The sequence below is a fragment of the Glandiceps talaboti genome, chromosome 11 (genome assembly GCF_964340395.1).
Source record: "Glandiceps talaboti chromosome 11, keGlaTala1.1, whole genome shotgun sequence".
Lineage (NCBI taxonomy): Eukaryota > Metazoa > Hemichordata > Enteropneusta > Spengelidae > Glandiceps > Glandiceps talaboti.
Window position 1 is genome coordinate 596,411 of NC_135559.1, and position 27,507 is coordinate 623,917.

Genomic DNA, 27,507 nt, shown 5'->3' on the forward strand with positions numbered 1-27,507 from the left:
GCAGTAAGTGTCAGTCTGCAATGAGTACAACAACAAGGATGCAGTAAGTGTCAGTCTGATAAAGCATTGACAGATATCATACATTAATTCTCTTCCACAAATCTCTGCATACAAGCATGGTCAATTTGAAATACACGCCAGCCATCTCTCTCACTGATGTCAACACAGCCTTTATTCTTATAATACTCAATGGCTGATGTATTCCAATCCAACACCTGCAAATGAATTCTCTTGCATCCTTTCTCAAGGCCAATCTATAAAAATAGAAAAAAAAAACCACGCAAAAGTTATATATGTAATACTATCAAAACAAAACAAATTGGAACGGTACTCCAGGAAATAAAGTCATTGTTGTAAACTTTGGGTTGTAGAGTCAGTTTAGGATTTTACATCACTAAATTATTATGTGTGAGATTGCCGAGAAATACGAAGTGAAAGTAATTGGTGGTCCATTGTTTAGTGGCAGCACTTACTAGTGGTCGCAGTTTGTCTCATAAATATGGAATGGTTGAACACTGCATATTCATGAGTACGGAACAAATGGTGAATCAAGTAATGTATGGAAATTATGGAAATGTACTTGGCAACACAAGGTATGTAAGGCAACCAATGAATATTCAATGTGCAATATGTCTATATGTCTGTCTATATATGTCTATCTGTCTGTCTGTCTGTCTGTCTGTCTGTCTGTCTGTCTGTCTGTCTGTCTATCTGACTGAATGTCTGTCTGTCTGTCTGTCTGTCTGTCTGTCTGTCTGTCTGTCTGTCTGTCTATCTATCTATCTATCTATCTATACCTACCTACCTACCTACCTACCTACCTACCTACCTACCTACCTACCTACCTACCTACCTACCTACCTACCTACCTACCTACCTACCTACCTACCTACCTACCTACCTACCTACCTACCTACCTACCTACCTACCTACCTACCTACCTACCTACCTACCTACCTACCTACCTACCTACCTACCTACCTACCTACCTACCTACCTACCTACCTACCTACCTACCTACCTACCTATTTATCTATCTAGCTATCTATCTATCTATCTATCAGTAAGTCAGAGAAGTAAAATTAACACAAACAGACTGATATGCACGTACATGTAGTGGCTATTTCCATTTATCAATCACCGATATTGTTGGCAGGCAGATTAAAGACATGAATATACTCACTATACTAACAACCTGAAACATACAGTGTTGTGATTTATAATCAAATACAGAGCTAGACACAGGTCATGACATAAACCAAAATAGCTTTACCATTATTTTGGGTTACTATGACTACAGGTATGAACAAGTCTGAAATAGCTGTGTAACTATGTTATATCACCACGGCTACCGAACATTACAGTAACAATGAATTAGGTGGGTGTGTTTTCTCAATGCTAAGATTGTTGACGGCTGAAAATACTACTGATACAGCTGGTGAGACAGTTAGACATGTAACTGATGTGAAATTATCATAAATATTTATGGCAATAGTATGCTTTCTGTGTTCATGTTATGAAAAAGTTTGGTGTAATTTGGAATGTTGGCAGAATGAACTGGGACATTCTTTCATCAAATAACCAATGATATATTTTTACATATAAAAAGACAGTTGTATTCTTAATTTGTGGTTAATATTATCTGTTGGTAGTGTAGGCCAAGTCTAAATCCTCAGCGACAGCTCTGTTTTGAATCTGTCACATATTAAACCTGTATTTGTAACCGGAGTATAATTATTCTAGCAGAAAACACAATATATTCATTGAAATTTGTTAAAATATCAATAATTAAACATTGTACATGTTAGCGAGTGGTCTATATCACAGAAACAGGTTGAAATTGTAATAGCTGTTGAGGACACTGATTTTTGGGTGTGGATGCAGAAATCAATTTGATCTGATTTATAGTGTATATGGCTGTATACAAAACAATATATTTACCCACAGGTGATGCAATACTGTTCACGGTGTAAAATATTATGAGTTAGTTATTGCACCTAACAAAAGATCTTCAACAAATTTCCAGTTGTTGCTAGTGGAGCTTTGCAAATTCAATGTTGCAATAGTTATACTTGTTGAAGCATGTATGATTGCCTTATATGGTCATACCTCATACATGTAGCTAGTATTCAATGCATGATTGCCTTATATGGTCAAACCTTATAACTAGTATCCACTGTATGATTGCCTTATATGGTCAAACCTCATACATGTAGCTAGTATCCACTGTGATTGCCTTATATGGTCATACCTTATTACTAGTATCCACTGTGTGATTACCTTATATGGTCAAACCTTATAACTAGTATCCAATGTATGATTGCCTTATATGGTCAAACCTTATAACTAGTATCCAATGTATGATTGCCTTATATGGTCAAACCTTATAACCAGTATCCAATGTATGATTGCCTTACATGGTCAAACCTTATAACTAGTATCCACTGTATGATTGCCTTATATGGTCAAACCTTATAACTAGTATCCAATGTATGATTGCCTTATATGGTCAAACCTTATAACTAGCATCCAATGTATGATTGCCTTATATGGTCAAACCTTATAACTAGTATCCAATGTATGATTGCCTTATATGGTCATACCTTATTACTAGTATCCACTGTGTGATTACCTTATATGGTCAAACCTTATAACTAGTATCCAATGTATGATTGCCTTATATGGTCAAACCTTATAACTAGTATCCAATGTATGATTGCCTTATATGGTCAAACCTTATAACTAGTATCCAATGTATGATTGCCTTATATGGTCAAACCTTATTACTAGTATCCAACAAAAGTTAACAAATAATCAATTAGACTGCAGGGCTGTTTATTTGTATATGGACATCAAGTCAGTGTATGTATGCAATACCATCAATAACTAAATACACACTAGATCATTCAGTTACTCAACACTGAACTGTGTCCTGTCAAAATTTAGTGTATTTTTTCAACAGGTAAACAAATGGATGAAAATTAACAAAAAATATACAGCTACTGTGACTTTAAGATATATCTCTTTTATTTATTTATTTATTTGCATTTTTGGGGGGTTGGTGGGGTGGGGGGTGGGGTTAAAGGAGATCAGTGAATTGATAGACATACATGTAGATGGATAGATGCATACACATATACTGAAAATGAAATTTCAACATTTGCTTTGAAAATAATGACAGTAGTTTCAATATTTGCAGCATATGTGTATAGATATAGATCATTATACAAAACATTACAAGTGTTTGCAGAAGACACATTCCCATCCTCCATCCCCACCCTAACACTTTAATTCTGTGATTCTCAATATCCTCCATCTACTCCCAATTTGTTATTACTTAGTGATTAATTAAAAACTACTAAAAGGTATACAACAAATTAATGGATAATATTGAATTTGGGGTTAAATTTTGACCCATTTGAGTGTCAGGGTCAAACATATGCATATCAGTAGAAAGGCCATATGGTATAAGGGTGTCAGATAGTCTCTCTTTTATTTTGTTCCTGAGCTACTAAAAATAATTGTTTTCTTACAAACTATGCACTTTGGTAATTATGTTTTCTATAGCATACACAAATCACATAAAATTTAGTCTCATCATCGTAATTATAGTTCCACTATGACATTTTCATAAATGCAGGAATTTACATGTTGCAGACTATGGAGATCACACTAATAAAATTGTAGAGATTTCTTGTCTAGGAGGCTATTTTCCAGAAGACCTACTTATGCCTAGATGGTTATTTTTAATAAATAATTCATGGTTAATGACACAGCTAATACAACAGCATATCATGTAACACTGTAATTAATTAGGAGACATGGCTAAGAGTATACCACAGTATATCCACATGTAAAACTGTATATGCTTAATAGGAGAGTAATTTACACTACATGCTTTCTACAATCTAATATACACTATAGGCTAATAAAAAAATAATTTATGTTTCTCTTCCTAAAGGCCAAGAAAAAAATAATTTATGTTTCTCTTCCTAAAGCCTAAAGGCCAAGAAAAAAATAATTTATGTTTCTCTTCCTAAAGCATAAAGGCCAAGAAAAAAATAATTTATGTTTCTTTTCCTAAATGTCTGAAAATGATGTATGATACAATGTAACAATTAATGTACAAAGTATCCATGACACTGATCATTTCATGAAGACTTTCCTTTCTTTATTGGCCAGTTTACAGTACTAATGTGTGTCTGTGATCATATCACTTGAGTCTCACATCCACACAAGTTTGTCCTGTTGTGAGTAATTTCTAAGGCTGAGAGAGAGTCTATTGATCAATGTATGTATACATGACTGAGTGTCAATTCTATTGTTGAGAGAGAGTCTAATGATCAATGTATGTATACATGACTGAGTGTCAATTCTAAGGTTGAGAGAGAATCTATTGATCAATGTATGTATATATGACTGAGTGTCAATTCTAAGGTTGAGAGAGAATCTATTGATCAATGTATGTATATATGACTGAGTGTCAATTCTAAGGTTGAGAGAGAATCTATTGATCAATGTATGTATACATGACTGAGTGTCAATTCTAAGGCTGAGAGAGAATCTATTGATCAATGTATGTATACATGACTGAGTGTCAATTCTAAGGTTGAGAGAGAATTTATTGTTCAATGTATATATACATGACTGAGTGTCAATTCTAAGGTTGAGAGAGAGTCTATTGATCAATGTATATACACATGACTGAGTGTCAATTCTAAGGTTGAGAGAGAATCTATTGATCAATGTATATACACATGACTGAGTGTCAATTCTAAGGTTGAGAGAGAATCTATTGATCAATGTATGTATACATGATTGAGTGTCAATTCTACGGTTGAGAGAGAATCTATTGATCAATGTATGTATACATGATTGAGAGTCAATTCTAAGGTTGAGAGAGAATCTATTGTTCAATGTACATACACATGATTGAGTGTCAATTCTAAGGCTGAGAGAGAATCTATTGTTCAATGTATGTATACATGATTGAGAGTCAATTCCAAGGTTGAGAGAGAATCTATTGTTCAATGTAAGTACACATGATTGAGTGTCAATTCTAAGGCTGAGAGAGAATCTATTGTTCAATGTATGTATACATGATTGAGAGTCAATTCCAAGGTTGAGAGAGAATCTATTGTTCAATGTAAGTACACATGATTGAGTGTCAATTCTAAGGCTGAGAGAGAGTCTATTGATCAATGTATGTACACATGATTGAGTGTCAATTCTAAGGTTGAGAGAGAATCTATTGTTCAATGTATGTACACATGATTGAGTGTCAATTCTAAGGTTGAGAGAGAATCTATTGATCAATGTAAACGGTCTTCAAAAATCATTTGGAAATTTAATTTCTTGACTGAGATAATGTGGAAAAGATTGTATCCCCAATCTGCATTCCATTAAGTGAAAAAAACCTCAATTGGTGAGTGTATTAATATATTCCAACAGCAGATAAAAGCTCACAATCGGAATAAAATTTGACATGCATAATGATACACAAATATTTTTTAAAAGTTGGCTATACTGTATTTTATGGTGCACCTTTAGGTAGTATGTTTATAGAATTCTTTACAATATCACACATACGTCTAGCAGTACTTGAATCATAAAATGCTCCTCAAGGTTACAAAATGAATCAAAATTCAACTGTGCTAGTTGCCACGTCAACCTGTGTTTTTTATTGCTCACTGCCTACTCAGCATCTCATACTAAATGTTAAAAGTGTGTAGCCTAAGCAACTCAGTCTGTGATGATATATGCATACTAATGACCTAGGCAAAGTTAACCATGTGATAATATGAATCAGAATCAGACAACGAAATATTGAATTTTTGATTCAGAATGCTCCTTAGACACATATTTTTCATTCTTATTAATAGAAGTATAACATTATTATCGCTATCATGTTCATTCTCTGAACTTAGAGGTTCCATCACATAAACACAGTCTACATGTATTTCATTCACTGCAGGTGAATATCACTATCACCTGTTCATTCTCTGAACTTAGAGGTTATCACAGAGACACAGTCTACATGTACATGTATTTGCTATAATTTCACCCACTGTAGGTGAATATCACTATCACCTGTTCATTCTCTGAACTTAGAGGTTCCATCACGTAAACATAGTCTGCATGTATTTCATTCACTGCAGGTGAGTGAATATTTGAGACAGATACAATTTAGAATGAGCCTAGAAGGCTGGACTCATCGCAGTATTATATCGGAGAGTGCAAATTTGTATTCAAGCTAGAGAGTTAGGGTTGGCGCTAAGGTTAGCTATTACTGTAGAGTTAGGGAGTTACAGTTAGCTATTACTGTAGAGTTAGGGAGTTACAGTTAGAGCTAAGGTTAGCTATTACTGTAGAGTTTAGGGAGTTAGGATTAGCGATGTGGTTAGCTACATGTACTACTGTAGAGTTAGGGAGTTAGGGAGTTACAGTTAGCTATTACTGTAGAGTTAGGGAGTTAGGATTAGTGCTGTGGTTAGCTACATGTATTACTGTAGAGTTAGGGAGTTACGGTTAGCTATTACTGTAGAGTTAGGGAGCCAGGACGTTATGGACGCTATTGACAGTTACAACTGAATGTGGTTAGGGGTACAGATTGGGTTCAAAATGAACCCTTACACAATTTAGGTTAGGGATGGTAAGATTAGACCCCCTAACTACATAGTCAGAGTTAAAATGGTTAGAGAAGGAGCTACGGTTACATTTAGATGTTTAATAAATTGATGTCTTTCATAAAAACTCAACTATACCATCACCTAATTTGTACATTATTAATTCCACTATCAAATTTGATCCTAATTTGATTAAATTACAGTATCTACTTTACACCTATCTAATTATCACATAATTTAAATATCTGGCAGGAAATTAATGTTGATAGATCTGATTTAATCTGTTCAAATTTGTGTAGACTCTAATTTAATTAGTCTGATACCTGCTGTACACTATTACAACTTACCTGAAATCTAATATCAATACAAAGTACAAAATCTCACAATATCTTACAAAATCTCAAAAAATCTCACAAAATCACACAATATCTCACGAAATCTCACACGTTTCCTTTGTATTAACAAATACAAAGAGTGTCAAGACAAAGAGATTGGGGTAGTTGTGATGTCATCACAGGTTTTCCCATAAACCTTTGCAGGAAAACCAAAAATGGCTGAACACACATTAAGTTGATAGCAGTAATCAATACAAGTGTACTAAAGACAGAAACAGGTCTGACTGGACTTTTCCTTTAAGTTGATAGCAGTAATCAATACAAGTGTATTAAAGACAGAAATAAGTCTGATTGGACTTTTCCTTTAAGTTGATAGCAGTAATCAATACAAGTGTACTGAAGGTAGAAATAAGTCTGACTGGACTTTTCCTTTTAAGTTGATAGCAGTAATCAATACAAGTGTACTAAAGACAGAAATAAGTCTGACTGGACTTTTCCTTTAAGTTGATAGCAGTAATCAATACAAGTGTACTAAAGACAGAAATAAGTCTGAGTGGACTTTTCCTTTAAGTTGATAGCAGTAATCAATACAAGTGTACTAAAGACAGAAATAAGTCTGACAGGACATTTCCTTGAAATCAGACATACAGTACATTGTAAACCCAGCAATTTTACTCAAAGCAGTCAATTTTATGCCATCTCAACAAACCGACTTACCTGTGCTATTCTCTTGATTAATGCCGTTCCTATACCAAGGCCTGTTTTAAATAAAACACAAAATAAAATTATATCATTGCCATAGTAACACATGTATATGTATATGTATTGAGTTTGGGATGACACAATAACTAATCTCTTGGTAGGATGGTAAAAATATACACTCAAACTTCATTTTATAAAATTTCTGTTACCCCACCCCATGATTTCTAATCATTTATAGTACAAGATTAATAATTTATATAATTTTATTTAACTAGTCAACCCCTACATATTATGAAAGAAGGTACAAAATATTTAAAAATATACAAATTTAAAAATACATCGAAGAAAGAAAATAAAGAATCTAGGCTTTTATTTTGTCAATGACTGCTTTTGTTGGTAGAACTGAAAACCAGAAACACAAAAACTGAGACTCAGAAAATCTGTTGGTACTCCACAATATATAACAAATCATCTCCTACATGATGTTCTATTAAAAAGTCTTGTAATTATGTTGTCATTACTATCAGTGATTTCCCTGTATGCTACTTTTTATCTATTATTAAATTATCCCCTGGTTTGTCCCATAAATCCCTCCTGGTCAGTAATTCTCTCCTCATTAAATAACTCCACGACTTTTAATCATAAAGAGAACAAAGAAATAGTCTTTTCCACTAATATTTCACTTCCCCTGGAGCCCTTAAAAATATTCATTGTCATGTTTGCTTGCTCCGTATTCAATAGTAGCCCTATGAACTTCACATGTTTAGACCTGTGCACGTTGTGTCTGTATTCAATAGTAGCCCTATGAACTTCAGCATGTTCAGACCTGTGCACGTTGTGTAATTGTAACAGTGTTCTATTTTTATAGAATTGTCTGTTTTCATAGCCTATACCTGAAGAAGCCTCTTAAGTGAGACCGGAACATTGGTGAAGTTTCAATAAAGAAAAGAATTTTCAGAAACCCATGCTTGTTTAGTTTCATACTAACAAATTCCCTCAAGTTCTGTATCCATGTACAAAATCTGTTGGTTGTTTAATACTGCAGTTGGACTGATATTAGTTCGTCTTACACACCGAGAAGCACCCGGGTCATGATCAGGTACTTTATTTGTACTATAATGAGTGTATTAGTAGTTGTCATTTTCATGAAATGATTTATTTTCCTAAATGTGATTTAGTTTGATTTATGTGAAGAAGATTTCATTATGATTTCCCCTGGTGGATAAAATAGCTAAAGCGTGACTTAAGTCTTAAGATTTTAATTCTGGTGGGGGCCGTACTTAATTCTATGTTTCTTACTGTACCATGTTAAAAATGATCAGTTAGAAAAAAAAAGTACAAAAAAAGTAAGTGTGTTTGTGTACATGATACTTTCAGTTCATAAGTCTACTGTTAATATTCTGAATGACTTAGAAATGACAATTAAAGTCAGAATGACTTAGAAATGACAATTAAAGTCAGAAGTGAACCTTGAACCATCTGTTTTATTAAAAGTTCCCAAAATTCAGCAAAATGTTTTACTCAGATACATATTCATAGGGTTGTCATCATACAATCACTGACGTTATGATTTCTTCTAATCCCGTTGTAGAGGATGGCAATTTTTTGTCATTATTTTGCCAGATTCAGTGAAGAAATGAAAGGTTGGTCGAGTCATGAGAAACACAGAATTAATTAGTATCAAACCACTAACATGCTGTTTGATGGTATATTACAAAACCATAGACTAAACCAATCTCTCCAAGGACTAACTATATGTCAGCCTCATTAAAAAGATGATTGCCTCAGAGTCAACAGATAATAATCTCAGAGATAATTAGTTTCACAGGTCCTGTCCATTACAAAGTACTGACTACTCCACTCTCTCCATCTAGTGATTTTTACAAAACCATTTGGCTACTATGACAACACATCATAAGTCCACAACATTTGTGACAACACCATCATGTAATCGACCATTTCAAATTCAGTTATTTAATCTTACATAGGGATGTAGATAATGGCCGGCAGTCAGCAAAAACAACTGGTACTTCGCAATTTCTTGCCAGCTACTTTTTCTGGAATTTGTGTTTAAAATTTTTTTTGTTTCAACCATAATATTATTCATTATTGTGCAGATTCATAGGTCTCCCTCATTTGAATTTTACCAGCTATATTTAAAATTAGTTACATGACACTCTTAAGTTTAACAGGAAGATATGTATATGTAGGGAATATCTTCATCACATAGGATTATTACTGCCTACATTTTGAATTTTACCAGCTATATTTAAAATTAGCTACGTGACACTCTTAAGTTTAACAGGAAGATATGTATATGTAGGGAATATCTTCATCACATAGGATTATTACTGCCTACATTTTGAATTTTACCAGCTATATTTAAAATTAGCTACGTGACACTCTTAAGTTTAACAGGAAGATATGTATATGTAGGGAATATCTTCATCACATAGGATTATTACTGCCTACATTTTGAATTTTACCAGCTAGGTTCACTACACAAAATGTCGTATTTGACCATGTCTTTCCACTGGGGTAAATCTTGAGCAGAGGATGTGTAAATGTGTTGAGTATGAGACAAAGTTCCACCTTTGACTTAATTTACCCCCAGTGATCTCTCCCCTGGGTTTGTACACTAGCCGGTCAATAGGTACTGTGTCTCGTACTACCCTTGGACAGAGATGGTGATTAGGTAGGTCATGGGTAAAGGTGGGTAAACTGTACTTTCGTGTTGTGGTTTAAAATGAGCTATGTGACACTCTTAAATAAAACACTCATTTAACAGGAAGATACCAGTATATGTAGTGAATATTTCATCACAAAGGATTATTAATATAGAATGTCCAATCTTCATGTCACAGGAATAAATTAATAGCACCTTGAAATTGGTAATGATAAATTAAACTAATGGAAAAGATATATAAACATCTTCGTCACAAAGGCTTATCAATTTATATTATCAAATTAATTAGGTTTTTTAATATCAATGATAATGATAATGACACTAAAAAACTCCCCATGTGAAGGGAAGTTAAATATAGATGTCTTCATCACAGGATTATCAATTTATATTATCAAATTAATTACTTCTTGTAATATTAATGATAATGATAATGATAATGACACTAAAAAACTCCCCATGTGAAGGGAAGTTAAAATAGATGTCTTCATCACAGGATTATCAATTTGTAATGTTAAGATGTGCCTTCAGCAGGAACAAATTAATTTAATATTTGATGATGAAAATGATAACAATGAACTTATACAAATCACAATGCCTTCAGCATTTAAATTGACATATAAAAACAGCATGGTATTAAACCTGTAACTGGTTGCATAGAAACTGACTCACAAGTGAATGACCTCATGCCTGCCACAGTTGAAGCGTTGCACTACCTTCATAAATAATTATACCTACGATTTATCAAGTTACTTAGAGTGAAGTACACACACGCACACCATTCTATGGAAGTTTGTTTTCCAGGGTAAAATACTGTACTTATGTGAAATTTATCTGAACATTGACAATTGGATGTTCTAAAATATAAAATTACATATGAAATGTGATGCTTTTTTCTCCAGTTTATTTAAACCTTAAGATCTACGTATTGATATAATTTTCTTGTTCTAAACTTTTTACTGAATATGTAATGCAATAAATTACAATTTGAAATAAATATGTAATATAATACAATATAATGCAATACAATATTATAATATATAATATAATATAATATATAATGTAAATTAAATACATACGCACAAAAATGATGGAAAAAATTTGAATTTGAATGTCTGTAGTTCAAATATCTAAAATAACAATTTATTAAAAGACATATGGTTACCACAAAGATTATTTTTTTCATTTAAAATGCGCCATGTTCCAAATTTGAAATATGTCAACTAGTGCAGGTGATAATGTTTCCTTGTAAAGTTACTCATGATTCTATGAAAATAATATTTCAAGTCATTTATAATGTATGCCAGTGATATCCGTTTGTTGCATATCAGCTGTTTTTTGTTTTTGTTTTCTTTCCTTTAAATACAGCTTAACAACTCAATAAAAATTCTCCAGACTTACTTCTGTGTTCTGGGGTGACATAAATATCTTCTAAATAAATCATTCTTCCATCCCAGGTACTGTAAGCATAGAAAAAGATTGCATACGCTACAACCTTCAGACTATCTTCACTGTTGTCTGTCTCAACTGGTATCTCTGAATCTGCCACAAGACAGTGGTAAAATTTATGATCTCCAAAGCCATCCTCCTTCAGAACTGCAAGATAAGCATGATACACATCAGATATAAATATACTTAAAAGAGAGAATTTAAGAGTAGCTGACTATTATAAATCCACTACATTGTGTTTTCAACTCTTGTCAAAATGTGGTTTTGCATTTGTCGTGAATGAAAAAAAGAGATGTGAATTTGGTTCTTTTCTTGGTTGTGCAGACAACAGTTAGTGAATTCCTCAGCTGGTGATTCATTTGCATAATTGGTGGTTTCTTTTGTTCACTATACTTAGCTGGTGATTCATTTGCATAATTGGGGTTGTTCCTTTTGTTCACTATACTTAGCTGGTGCTTTATTTGCATAATTGGGGTTGTTTCTTTTGTTCACTATACTTAGCTGGTGCTTTATTTGCATAATTGGGGTTGTTTCTTTTGTTCACTATACTTAGCTGGTGCTTTATTTGCATAATTAGGGTTGTTCTTTTGTTCACTATACTTAGCTGGTGCTTCATTTGCATAATTAGGGTTGTTCCTTTTGTTCACTATACTTAGCTGGTGCTTCATTTGCATAATTTGGATTGTTTCTTTTGTTCACTATACTTAGCTGGTGCTACATTTGCATAATTAGGGTTCTTTCTTTTGTTCACTATACTTAGCTGGTGCTTTATTTGCATAATTAGGGTTGTTTCTTTTGTTCACTATACTTAGCTGGTGCTTCATTTGCATAATTTGGGTTGTAACATAACATAATGTTCCTTTTTCACTCTGGAATTAGTTATTTATAATTTATGTTCTATTATGAAACAGGAGTTTCTTTTCGGTATCAGAAATTCTTACTGGGAAATAGTTGTATGTCCTAAACTTCTAGAATCTCTTAAACATAATGGTGACAATATTATGCTTGTGAAAAAAAAGTACTCATTCCCACAACAGTATTTCCCTGCAAGCAAAGCTTATTCAATGAACAGTCTCTGCATAAGGTGCTTTTGATAGGCATGGTAAGTAAGTAGGTAAAATTTACCCGAGTTCCCAAGGTATTTTACCATTGTTCCCAATCAAACTTGTAGTACAAAGCATGGAAATCTGTAGACACACGTTTTAACACATTTTCCATCTGTGTTGTTGTAATGTTGACAAACCTTAACTTAAATATACTGGTTTTATTAATGAGACTAACATTAGTTTGAACTGGTACAGTTCAGATTCATTGTAGATAAACACTAGATAATTCAAAAATTATTTTTTGTAATATATTGCTACTCACAGATTCAGAAAGTTATTGAGAGTAATCCCCAGGTTTTCACATTATCCAACTAAATAATTCTGACAAACTATAAATACTTTACTCAATACCACATGACTGTGAACTGGTTTCAGTGTGAATGTTGGACATGTTACGTATATGTGAAAATACAGCTACAATGATTTGGTTTGGTGTTAGACTATATATATATATATTATATATATATAGTTTTGGTAGTACTGGAACTCTTTCTTGGTTGTAACTCGGAGTTTCACGCATTGTGCGATCATCAGACAACTGTTTTCTACTCTCTGGGTGTGCTGTTTATATAGAGTGCAGACAATAGAAATATCATCACAATAGTATTATTTATAGACCCAAAAACTATGGTTTTGCCCTTATGGGGGGCATTCAGTTTAAATCTGGTTTGTAAATTACTCTAGAACTAAGGGTAATGCATATCAAACTTAGATGAATAAAAAAGTAATAGTCATTTTTGTTATATTTCACAACTACATCACAAAATGATTTATTGTTACTGAACTAGAAATGTCATAATTTGTCTACATTTTAGCCACTTAACGGTTACCATGGGACTTAAGCTGACAGGTACATTGTATGATAAACTACCAATTGAACTATTTAATCTGATGAATTCGTTTATACAAATGTTTATTACACAATTTTTATATACTTGACCATACTGCTGGAATGCAGTCATATTAAAGATATATTATTCTATGTAGTGACAAATTTATTGATATTGAAACAGTTTAATTAGTTAACTTGATGTTCATATCTGAATTTAGGAATGTTAACACTGAGTTGGAGTTCTATAGTGATTGTGTGAGGATGGAAATTCTATAGTGATTGTAAAGATAGAATTCTACGGTTATGAGGATGGAATTCTACAGTTATGAGGATGGAAATTCTATAGTGATTGTAAAGATAGAATTCTACGGTTATGAGGATGGAATTCTACAGTTATGAGGATGGGAATTCTAGAGTGATTGTGAGGATGGGAAAACTATGGTGATTGTGAGGATGGGAATTCTAGAGTTATGAAGATGGGAATTCCAGTGATTGTGAGGATGGAAACACTGATTTTAGACGATACAAGTGGAATTGGTACTTTCAATTTTTTGTCTTATTTGGAGGGGGAGGGGAGGGGGTTGGTTAGACAGGTGAAGGGAGAAATTTATAATACCAGGACTGATTTCCTGAGGGAATATGATAACAGAACCATTAATGTCACAAAGTGAAAGTAAATGATCCGAGGTAATGGCATACAACCAGACCATAAAGACATTATGCCGAGGACACAAATGACCATACAAAATTCATTATATATGAATTCAAGTTTATGATTACAGCTTCTATCTGTAGATTTTTGGTAGCAAATTTCCCAACTGGTGATATGTATACAGTATTAATCATCAGCTCATCAACCTTTTCTGAAAAACACATTGATTGATCTTTAGTCTTGTGTATTATGAAGGTGTAAATTGGCTGTGCCATTAGTGTGTACATGATAATGAAGGGGCTAGAAAGTGAATATTGGATGTACTGATATTAGACATAGTGCATGTAACCTTAGACTTTGGAGGGGACACTGCCTATTTTTTTTTTTTGAATTATTTTATTTATACTCGGTTTAAAAAGTAGCACAAACGTGCTAATACATCCGAGATGTAAAATATAAATAAAAAACTACAGTAAAACCGTCATGAAGATAAAATGTCTATCAACTTTACACTCAGTATTATTTTCGTACAAGTATAGCTGTGTATGAATTCAGCAAAAATAAAGCTGCGGTTTCAATGTTATGTTATCCAAAACAGCAAATTTCATAAAGATATGGCTACATTCACATTATTTTGTGTACGTCACTTAGAACGCTCACATTTACATGTGCTCAATGTACACAGGTATCTGATGTTTTCAGTATTGCAGTGCAGTGCAAGGAGGCTCAAGTATCAACGGTATTTGTATGTGCATGAATTGATACATTAGAACAAGTACTTACAGATACATTTGTACATACATTCTGTGAATACATGTAGTAATGAGCAGGTGAACAAATCATTTTGTGAACTGGTGGTCCCCGGACCAGTGCCTTAAACAATCCAGTGGTCCTGCTGAAAGAATTAGTGGTCCCAGGTCCTGCTAATGTGAAACATTAAATCTTGCCTATGAATTTGTATCTTCAGACGACTTTTTAACATAGTTATTAACAGTAAGGTACTGGTCCGACGGACCAGACAAGATAAAATTTGTGTGGTTGATTGAAAATTGAAAATTGCTAGTCTCGGACCCAGGACCAGTGGATTTGTTCACCCCTGATGAGGTAACTTCATGATGAGAAAGATGGAATGATTTTTAGTAAATATAATTTGGAAAGTGGGAATTCTAGACAATACCATGAACATTGTGTATACACATAGTTACATCTCACTTACTTTCTTCTGTCATATGAACTTGATCACCAGACTTTTCATAGATAGCTAGTTCCTTGATAAGTCTCACAATATCCCCGCAGTCTTTTGGTTTAGCGTCCCGTATGTGAAACGACATTGTGCTCTAGTTTGTCTAACTACAGTTTCAGCTCTGTAAAGCCTCCTATCTTGCTGTATTTTGCAGTAAATACATGTAACGGTACGTCTGGCAGTCTAGTACACTGAAGGAGATTATTGTCTGGTAGGTCAGCCTGCAAATGGAGAGAAATAATGGAGAAATCGTTTAAATACCCTGGAGTGCACTCCACAAAAGCCCCTACAAATCTAGGCATGATAAATGGCAACAATTCCTGTAGTGCTAGGATACAATGTTACAGTTTCCGTAGCAATAGATAAGCATCACTCTAGCCTCAAGAGAGGTGGTATTAGTGGGTGTGTGTGTGCAAACCATCTCAAAATAAATGAGTTGAGGATGTCAGTGACATCATACTTGAATAGAAATGACATACATGTACTCATGTAGTCTTGTAGTCTTGTACAGTAGTACATTTCACTTATGCCATCAATACAGTCGATATCAGACTAACAAAGTCTTGTAAAATGGGTGACTGTACAGTTCATGCATGTCACATCAATACAGTTGGTATCAGACTAACATAGTCTAGCTTGTACAGTGGGTGACTGTACAGTTCACCCAATGCCATCAATACAGCCGGTATCAGGCTAACATAGTCTTGTACAGTGGGTGACTGTACAGTTCACGCTTGTCACATCAATACAGTTGGTATCAGACTAACATAGTCTTGTACAGTGGGTGACTGTACAGTTCATGCATGTGTTATCAAATTTCAGGGCTTGAATTTAACTTTTGGGCTGCAATGGTAGTCAAATTTATCCAAGTGAACTGTTTCAGCTACAATTCTCCATTGATTTCCACTGGTCTTATAGAATACAAAGTTGGTAGTCAAGATACAATGTTTGGTAGTCTATATGCCCTTGACTACTGCCAATTTCGAGCCCTGTCAATACAGTCGGTATATACAAACTGTGATGTATTAAAAACCAAACCAGAATGACAAAGTATTGTACAATACATGTAGGTGACTGTACAATTCACTCATGTCATTGATACACCAAATCTCTATAGGTTTACTCACAAACAAAGTGTCTACAAATCACCTTTCTGCAGATTAAATTATCACAAACAAAGTGTCTACAAATCACCTTTCTGCAGATTAAATTATCAAGGCACATTTTCGAAGTCTCTTGTTTCTATGCAAAGTTGTGGATGGCACACTTCCACTGCTTTACCTTTCCACCACAGCAAACCAAGAAATTGTGATATCAAATGAACATTTCTACTTACTCGGCCAAAAAGAAATTTGGAAGGAAATCCCCAAATTTTCACTGACACCTTGTCAGTAGTGACATAGGTATCCTAAATTGTGAGTTGGGGGCCTAACTACATGTAAGTACAAGACAGAATGAAAGATATCTCCCTCTAACCTTAGTAAATAGAGGGTTTAAAATATTAATAAATTTATACTGGATAATTCTTAAAAGTTCTTAGAGACTCTTAAAGGTCAAATGTTTAGAAGAAAGCTGATGTGTAGACATTTGAATAGAGTTTCTGTGCATTCAATATCTTTACAAATCATCCATTCATTATCATAGTTTTTTCAAAAAATTATTTATAAAAAAATGGCTGCAGTTAGGCAGTACTGGTAATGATCACGATCAAAGTGATTTGCATATGTATGCTACCCAATAGTAGTGTCTGACATTTGTACAAGGTTTTGTTGACACTAAGTTGTAGGTGTGAAAGATGTACGTGTAGGCAGTCCATGGATGGATGGATGGATGTATGTCCAGAGATGGACAGACATATGGACAGATATGGATCATTCCTATATCTCCTCAATGCTGTCAAACCAGTTCATTATGTTGAAAGTTTAATTTTATTAAATGAATGTGGGATAAATTATAATAAAATAGATAAATATTTTTAGATTTTTGAAAAGTTGTATTAAAATTTCTTTTATTCAATGTTCAGAGAATTTCTTGTACTGTTAGTGTTACTGTTTTAACAGTAAATTTGTGATTGTTGTTTTTTACCATACTATACACACTGAAGGTATACGATGTAGTTGTTTTATAAAGTTACTGATCAATCAGATTGTCATATGATAACACCCAATCTGTACATGTACCACAGAAATTATTTTATCACTACAAAACAATTTGCCTGCAGTGGTTTTGAATTATACTATCGATTTGACTTCAAGTCTATTTACTGTCAACAACACTACCATTAGTTCTCTAAATCATCAAAATGTAACTGCATCACCGCAATGCTGTAGGGCCGGGTACAGTTAATAGTTGTCATGGTAACAGAAATCACATAATGTGCTCCATTTACTGTGCAATTCAAGTAGGTTACAAGTTGGTAACTGAGACAAACTAGACTGGTGTATATTACTGAAGAATAAAACCCCTTAAAGAGAAAGCATTCAACCTGCATGTATTATACGCTAAGGCAATTGCATAAATCTCCATAAATGCACTGACTAAAGTGGGGGAAGAAAACCAACAGTCGTAAATAGTCTGTTTATTGCAATGATTTCTTTCTTTCTTTTCAGCTATTACAGTGGCTTTTAAACAAACAGTGAGAGATAAACACTCAAAAATAGGGATATGAAACGAGAAGAAACTACTAGGCTGGAAAGAATTGTCACTAAGCATACTAAGTGTAATTTGTTTTGGCTGTGTATACTTTATTTTAGTTATTGGGTTGTTAAACTACAGGTTATGACTGAGATACTTTATAGCCATCTGTTGAGTTATTACAGTATATGTTTCTCAAGCCTTAGTTCAATGACTGAAACCTGAAACATAGAAATCCACAGAAAATCAACGAGAAATTCAATACATTAATCCTCTTTCTATAAGAAGGGTATTTGTTTGTACACAAAAAACTTAAAAGTATTATTTTGTGGCCCTAGCCAGAAAATTGTATTGTAATTCTCTACATTATCTATTTTGTGGCTCATTTGACTTGTAAATTTTGATATTTTGTACATTTGTAGATAAGTTTAGAGTATTTTGTAAGCCTATAATTTCTGGCAATAATAGTTATTAAAGTTATTAAAGATGGGCAAAACCCCTGGGGTGGTACCAGTGGCCAGCTCTGGTAGGAGTGTATGGCCAGTGTTGGAAATCCCAGGCCCCATTTTAGACCCACTTTGACAAAAAACCAATACCCTATTTTAGACCATTACAGGTGGAAGTTTAGACCTAAATACATTGTCCTTAGGAGGCAACATTTTGGGGCAATTATTGGCAGTTATTATTTTGGTACAGGACAATGGACCACATTTTAGACCAAGAAAAATCGGCGAAAATAATGCAAGATGGGTCGACCCCGATTTAGACTCTTCAGCTCAAAAAACCCAGACCCTATTTTAGACCAAATGGCTAGAATTTTAGAAAATGCATCCCAAAGGGCAGCACATATACATAGTCAAAATAGGCGGAGTGGGGGGGGGGGGGGGAGGGGGGCCCTAGCCAAGATTAGTCATATATATTGAACATAAAACCTCCTAATTTAGCAGTGTTAAGGCTGGCAAAATCTACTAAAGTTTATAGGTATTTTACAAGGATTCTGTACCAAAGTTATAGTTACTGTACAAGGTATGCAAATCTATGCAAGTTCTGAAACCTTAGCCAAACAATATCTTATTGTTACTTTCCAGGACCACAAAATCTTAAAAATGTCATTTTACTATTACTAACTAAGCAAGGGTGTAGATAAAGGCAGGTAGATGGCAAAACAAGTTACTACTTCATAATATTCTGTCAGATACTTTTTTTATTTGGTGGAGGGTGTTTGATTATAGCATGGTAATGTAAGTTATTCTAGGACCTACCAGACAATTTTATGGCCCAATAAAATGATTTACATTCAAATGATGTATCATGGATAATAATATTTATATTTATAGTTTATCTGAGTAGTCCTAATAGAGTAAAGTCCAACTCATCAACTGATGCAAGCTAAAGTTCACCACATCTATACCTGCATGACATTGTTGACACCTTTCATGTCTCCTAGAGCTACAGTCACACCTGGCAACATAAATTCCACGACCTTGTCAAAAACGGATTAACACTTTCGTGGAGCAACAAAAAATCCTATTAATGAACCCTGCACCTGAATTACCAACACTACTGTATGGTGATATCGAGACAATCTAATCTAGCACAGTACATGAATGTGGTTGTAGTCAAACCTATATGTATTACAGCACTGTAAGCATTGCGCATTATATAGCCAAATGTAAGTGAATTAACAGTACCAACAATGGGTACATATGTTGGATCTAGATCGATGAATCTAGCACTGCGACATTGCATGACTGTAGTTTGTGGCCAAACCTATGTGAATTACAGCACTGTATGCATGGTGTATTATGTAGCCAAATGTAAGTGAATTAATAGTATCATCAGTCGGTATGTGGTATCAAGATCGATGAATCTAGTACTGCGACATGCATGAATGTACATGTACTTGTTAGCCAAACCAATGTACATTGTTAAAAAACATAGTAATTTAATAGTAGTACCTAATTGCCAAGCTCAATACATTCCGGATGAAATGCAGAAAATTACATTTGCGCTTCAGAAAATCTTTTAACAGTATTAAGAAATTAAGTTATGATCTTGAATATTCAACCCATATTACATAACAGTTATAGTAGAATGGAAATTAGTTATAAGTTGGCTGTTTGCGATCGTTATATCTCTTACAAATCTTTCTTTGACCTTCATGGTTCATATAGCTAGCTAAACCTATGAATTACCTGTACAAGCATTGCATGAATGGAACATGTACCTACCCAGAGGCTTATAATGGTCTAAGTACAATTTGTAAATCTTGGGCTGTACAGACTTGATATATTGGCAGTCTCTGCTCTATGTGCTTGTGTAGACAAACTTGAATGACAGTCATGCATGTTGTGTGCATGGTATCTAGCCAAGTCAAGTTTCATTAACAACTTCCAGAGGCAATTCTTTGATACCTGAACACATGGGAAGAGCCAAATGAAATCCCCAAGGGTTGACCCCCCCCCCCCCCCCCCCCTCTCCTACAAGAGGGGGAGGCACTGTTGATATCCACTTTCTCAAACTCTGGCCCTGCTGATGGCCACTTCCCTGCTGATATTTTCTTACATCCTGGTGATAAGAAAGTTAAGGCCACTTGCCTGCTGATATTTTCTTACATCCTGGTGATAAGAAAGTTAAGGCCACTTGCCTGCTGATATTTTCTTACATCCTGGTGATAAGAAAGTTAAGGCCACTTGCCTGCTGATATTTTCTTACATCCTGGTGATAAGAAAGTTAAGGAAATCACTGCAAACACAATACACCCATTGTGAATCTAAAAATAGTACAGTACTAATGTGTCAAGCCTATAGAAATATGGAGTCGTGTTGTATTGGACTTTTGGCTGCTGTTCTTTCTATGAGCTTCATGTATGTACAGTGAGATTCACAATATATGTATTGATATTGTCTCTGCTTTATGTAATGATATAGTCACATCAACCTGCACTGTGTGTGAATTTTGGGACATCACATGCACTGCACACGTATGGTTGATGAATACATGTAATTTGTATTGCCCCTACAGATATAGTTGATAGAAGCACTATGTAGTATGCATGCACAATATAATTGTCTTTGCCCTATGAGGTTTATAGCTGAACCTAGAGGCATTCTGTTGATGTTCTGTTTGTCACCTTAGGCCAAATAAAAAAAGTTGTTTGGTTCCGGTTACCCGACCCCACCTAGTTTTTCAAGCCGACCCTAAACTTTCTTTTTTGCGTCTTAGAGAAAAATAATAATAAAATCATGAAAATCGTGAAGTCTTGCAAGAAATAGTGGATGCGGAAATTGACATCAACTTAAAAAGACAATATAAAACTATTCTCCCAATCTGTAATGGCTGTACATCTGATAGGAAGAAATAAATAACCCAGAGACCATTCGGAAAACAATGGAAAACCTGAACTAGACACTCACACATGAAAAAAAATATGTACTGAAATAAAATAAAAAATCTACCTACCCCACCTATTTTAAAACTGAATGTAATTGGAACCACACAATTTTTTTGTGCCTTACATGCATTCAATATGCCCTCACAAAGTCAACAATAATATCCATGACATTGGTTTTCACTACACATGTAGAGTGTCCTGACAATGATAGGGTATCCTATAAATAATTGTAAATCACTGTCATGTTAATCGGTCTTCAACTTAATTAACTCACAGTACCTATGACCTTTGACCTTGCATATTACATGCTAGCATCACGACTAGAACTTGTAGAAGTACCAATTTTGTTTGTCCAACTGTGTCCAGCCATGCTTTGGTGATTTCCATTGTATGAAAACTGTGACAGAAAGTAGACAAAGGTAAAACCTTTGATCTGCCTTTTAACACCTTTGCAGTCAAATACCTAGACATATAGATTACATTACATAGAGCCTGTATCATCAGTTAGCAACAGCATGATATTGATATGTCATTTCAGGAGTGTAGGTCCAGGTATTTAATATGTTATACGTACGTACACCATAATATTTGTTAGTTAGTGAAATAGGCATAAGTATCTTATAAGATGTATGTTGTCTGTTGTATGTACTATATTAGCCAAGGCTTTGGTATCTTTTATGTGTGTATAGTATCAGCACAGGTATCTGAAATGCCATAAACCGTGATCTAATGTATTAAAGTTGGTGAAATAGGCCACAGTATCTGATACATTTGTAGTATAGTATAGCATAGTATAGTATAGTATAGTATAGTATGGTATAGCATAGCATAGCATAGCATAGCATAGCATAGGATAGTATAGTATAGTACAGTACAGTACAGTGTAGTGTAGTGTAGTGTAGTATAGTATAGTATAGTATAGTATAGTAGTGTAGTGTAGTGTAGTGTAGCGTAACGCATCGCAGTGCAGCGCAGCGCAGCACAGCACAGCACAGAACAGTATAGTACAGTACAGTACAGTACAGTACAGTACAGTACAGTACAGTGTAGCGTAGCATAGTATAGTATAGTATAGTATAGTATAGTATACAAAAAAAACTGTAGTACAGTACAGTACAGTACAGTTTATTTGACTCAATATTACATATTACACAACATCATCTATGGTCAAGAATTTAAAGTACATGTACCGAGGGATATAATTTATTAAATACAACTTTTTTATTTATTTATTTTTATAGTTCTTTTATAGTTTGTTTGTAGTCAGTTATACTGACAAGTCCTAAATTGATATCTTACATACATACATACCGATATATGTATGTAGTCAGTTATACTGTCAAGTCATAAATTGATGTCTTACATACATACATACATACCAGTATATGTATGTAGTCAGTTATACTGTCAAGTCATAAATTGATATCTTACATACATACATACATACATACATACCGGTTGTATGTAGTCAGTTATACTGTCAAGTCATAAATTGATGTCTTACATACATACATACCGATATATGTATGTAGTCAGTTATACTGTCAAGTCATAAATTGATATCTTACATACATACATACATACATACCAGTACATGTATGGAATAGACTTAGAATAGAATCTTTATTGCATCCATTAAGAAAACTACATTTTATTTTTACATTTTATGTGCATACACAAGTCTGTAGTATCGGTCCAGGTATCTGAAATGGCATATTTTTACTACATCTACATGTATGTGCATGATTATGTTATTTTTGTTTACAAACTGGTCAATTCATACTATAATTGTCCATCCATTTTGTACAAGGTTTGTTTTAATGTACAGAGCAGACAGCTACGTAATAACCATATCTTTCGCATCAGTGCCTCCAGAGTAAATCTGAGAAAATATTCCCCAATTTTAAGATGTTTAACCACTTGTAATCACGTTTTTAAAGCAAATCCAAACATAGATTTATTTACTCCTGTTTCCGCCTTTGGGCGTGTGCTTCAGGCTGCGTGTTTTCAATAATTTTACCCGTTTTGTTGTTTTTATTTCTGTGTTTGCCTTTTATGTCATGTCACTTCTTTCTGTTATTGCTACCCCTTGTTTTTATCTTTTTAGTGCTTGTTTTTCCTTATTTGTTTCTAAAGGTGCCTGTAAATAGGCTTTATGCCCGTTGGTTTACCTGAATAAATAAATAAATAAATAAATAAATAAATAAAAATAAATAAAGTATATATTGAGGCCTTGCCAGTTCTGTGTCCAACTTCCTTTCTCCCACAATTCCTAGTGGCAAGGGGTACACAAATTGATGTGCACCAATGTGATGATCCCCATAGGATAACATGTATTACTAAATAATTTTCCCTGGCCCATTTATGTGAATTTGACTGAAGGTGTTAAAATAGGCACTTAGGAGTCATGAATATACCCATTCAATATTTCTGCTGACCTTCATGATGCAATGTAGCTGCCCACAGCAATGCTCTCCAAATAAGGGACTTGATTTTTTTCTGAAATGGCATTTAATGTAGGTGATGCAAAAACCATGCAATGATTCTCCAGATGCCAAAATTAATGAAAAAGCCTTTATTTCCTGGAGTGGTGTTTTAATGAATGCTGTAGACGAGATGATCACACATAAATCATATCACACTAAATGAAATATGTATCATATGAATCACATTGATTTACGCTGTGAACAGTATGGTTCATAATTATGATTAATTGCTAACTTTACACATGGCTGTAATCACACCACAATACTGCGAATTTAACCAAAGATACGCCTCTATAAATGAATTAGTACAGTACAGTACAGTACAGTACAGTACAGTTTATTTGACTCAATATTACATATTACACAACATCATCTATGGTCAAGAATTTAAAGTATATGTACCGAGGGATATAATTTATTAAATATAACTTTTTTATTTATTTATTTTTATAGTTCTTTTAGAGTTTGTATGTAGTCAGTTATACTGTCAAGTCCTAAATTGATATCTTACATACATACATACATATCGGTACATGTATGTAGTCAGTTACACTGACAAGTCCTAAATTGATATCTTACATACATACATACCGATATATGTATGTAGTCAGTTATACTGTCAAGTCATAAATTGATATCTTACATACATACATACATACATACATACCGGTTGTATGTAGTCAGTTATACTGTCAAGTCATAAATTGATGTCTTACATACATACATACATACCAGTACATGTATGGAATAGACTTAGAATAGAATCTTTATTGCATCCATTAAGAAAACTACATTTATTTTTACATTTTATGTGCATACACAAGTCTGTAGTATCGGTCCAGGTATCTGAAATGGCATATTTTTACTACATCTACATGTATGTGCATGATTATGCTATTTTTGTTTACAAACTGGTCAATTTATACTATAATTGTCCATCCATTTTGTACAAGGTTTGTTTTAATGTACAGAGCAGACAGCTACGTAATAACCATATCTTTTATAAATTGCCCTTTTGTTATCTTATAGTATAGCATGTACAGTTTCTGATTGGTTTCTGTGTGGTTGTATCAAACAGAGCCACTGAATGGTTTCAGTGTGGTTGTATCAAACAGAGCCAGTGAATGGTTTCTGTGTGGTTGTATCAAACATAGCCTGTGAATGGTTTCTGTGTGGTTGTATCAAACAGAGCCAGTGAATGGTTTCTGTGTGGTTGTATCAAACAGAGCCAGTGAATGGTTTCTGTGTGGTTGTATCAAACAGAGCCAGTGAATGGTTTCTGTGTGGTTGTATCAAACAGAGCCACTGAATGGTTTCTGTGTGGTTGTATCAAACAGAGCCACTGAATGGTTTCTGTGTGGTTGTATCAAACAGAGCCACTGAATGGTTTCTGTGTGGTTGTATCAAACATAGCCTGTGAATGGTTTCTGTGTGGTTGTATCAAACAGAGCCACTGAATGGTTTCTGTGTGGTTGTATCAAACAGAGCCACTGAATGGTTTCTGTGTGGTTGTATCAAACAGAGCCACTGAATGGTTTCTGTGTGGTTGTATCAAACAGAGCCACTGAATGGTTTCTGTGTGGTTGTATCAAACAGAGCCACTGAATGGTTTCTGTGTGGTTGTATCAAACAGAGCCAGTGAATGGTTTCTGTGTGGTTGTATCAAACAGAGTCAGTGAATGGTTTCTGTGTGGTTGTACGTATCAAACAGAGCCAGTGAATGGTATCAAACAGAGCCACTGAATAGGCTGTACAGTACTATTTATTTTCAACACAAACTACTCACACACTGACACACACTCCACTGCTCTGACACAAACAAGATTGTGTGCTCCAACTCAGCTAAATGAAATTGAAAACACTTGAAATCTGCGCACTGACACTATAACAACAGCACTATACAAAGCAGTCTTTACACTTCACTTGCATTCCTATGGTTATTTGTACGCTTCATTTAGTTAACAAAAGAATCCATTTTAGGGTAAATTTTTTAACCTTCCAATTTTAAAATGTCCTACGGCTAGCGGCTGCCACCACATTCACTAATATCACCTGATGTTGAAAATTAAAAATGTAGCTCTCAAAATTGACAATTGTTCCACACTTTATAGACACTTGAAAGCTGTTGACAAAGCAAAGTTTGCTTATTTCAATATTTGTACTTACTTTCAAATAGCTCATTTCCCATTTTGTACTAGTAGTAGTAGTACTAGGAATTTGAATTAGGGTTATTTATAAATGTATGTGTTGTTTTCCTCTTGTCGTACAGTGTGTCTTGTTAATAACGTCAACTCAAAAACATGGCGCACAATAACAATTTTACACATTTTAGTAATCTTTTGCAATTTATTGAGTTACAAACAAGGACTTGACATATGTAATTACAAATTGTTTTTTCAAGTAGAAAGCCATGATAGAATTATTTTATAAATGAAAAATCCAAAATAAATACCCAATCCTCATCCATATGACCACTTTAAGATTTTATTTTATGCTTTCAACAAGTTTCAACTCTCACCAGAAATTTATATCATATATGAATGGATTGACAATCATGACATAATTTTTAGGTTACCAATAACTTAAAAAAAAACACCCTGCCAAGCCTCAATGTGCACATTTAGCCATCACCGCTATCATTCTACATGTAAACTAAGATTTGCTTCTGAGTTGTGTTAGTATGTATTGTGTATTTGTGTTTGAAGTACACTTAAAAACTGGCACCTCCGTAATACTGACTTCAAAATCTTGTAACATGCATGGTTGTGTTCATGATAAACAAACTATAACGGTGTGTAATTACATTGAAAATAATTCCACTGTTCTCAATAAATTGTTTTGCAAAATGTTGCTGGCACAAGCTGTTGGTGAAACGTATATGATTAAATACCGTTATACATCGTTAATCTGTCATGTCTAGCAAAGTCGTGCATGTAGTAACAGTGTACTACTACTACTAGTGATAGAATGCATTGTTCAAACTTTCTCCGAGTATTGAGCCCATGCACAAGTCTACAACGAGTCCCGTAGTCATTACGTCTGCCAACACAACAGAGCTTGTCAGCAATCGACGTAGTTCATAGACACGATGACTATCAATTTTGTACGAGTAATGTTGAATGTCTCTGGTGTGGTGCACGATGTCTTGTGATATTCGTAAGGTAGACGTAACGTTGTGGACATGTAACCTGTAAAGTACACAGCCTTAAGCCTAATTAGAACGACTACAAACGATTGGCGCAATCACAAGTGAAATCGCTTACCTTGAGTTATCGTCCTCTACTTATTGGATGATCGTTGCACAAAACACACCTGTAGACTACTAGTACTAGCGGACATGCCTCTTGTCGAACTCGTCTGCTTGT

The 27,507-nt window shown here is 34.2% G+C and overlaps 1 protein-coding gene across 1 annotated transcript; it reads right to left on the reverse strand.

Moving 5' to 3' along the window:
- Window positions 1–27,455, reverse strand: LOC144442778 (thialysine N-epsilon-acetyltransferase-like). Its single transcript, XM_078132151.1, has 5 exons — window positions 27,406–27,455; window positions 15,602–15,849; window positions 11,748–11,942; window positions 7,679–7,719; window positions 1–254 (listed from the first exon to the last, which is right to left on the reverse strand). The coding sequence occupies exons 2-5, from the start codon at window positions 15,714–15,716 to the stop codon at window positions 84–86; spliced, it is 522 nt and encodes a 173-aa protein (XP_077988277.1). The 5' UTR covers window positions 15,717–15,849; window positions 27,406–27,455; the 3' UTR covers window positions 1–83.
- Window positions 27,456–27,507: the final 52 nt, after the last annotated feature.

What these genes read in the sequence shown, in the direction of transcription:
- LOC144442778 (XM_078132151.1), bottom strand. Translation starts at nt 15,716, where the DNA reads ATGTCGTTTCACATACGGGACGCTAAACCAAAAGACTGCGGGGATATT. An exon ending in AGTTCATATGACAGAAGAAA is followed by an intron (nt 11,943 to 15,601) that starts GTAAGTGAGATG and finishes CTTATCTTGCAG; the next exon opens with TTCTGAAGGAGGATGGCTTT. An exon ending in TGTCACCCCAGAACACAGAA is followed by an intron (nt 7,720 to 11,747) that starts GTAAGTCTGGAG and finishes TATTTAAAACAG; the next exon opens with GCCTTGGTATAGGAACGGCA.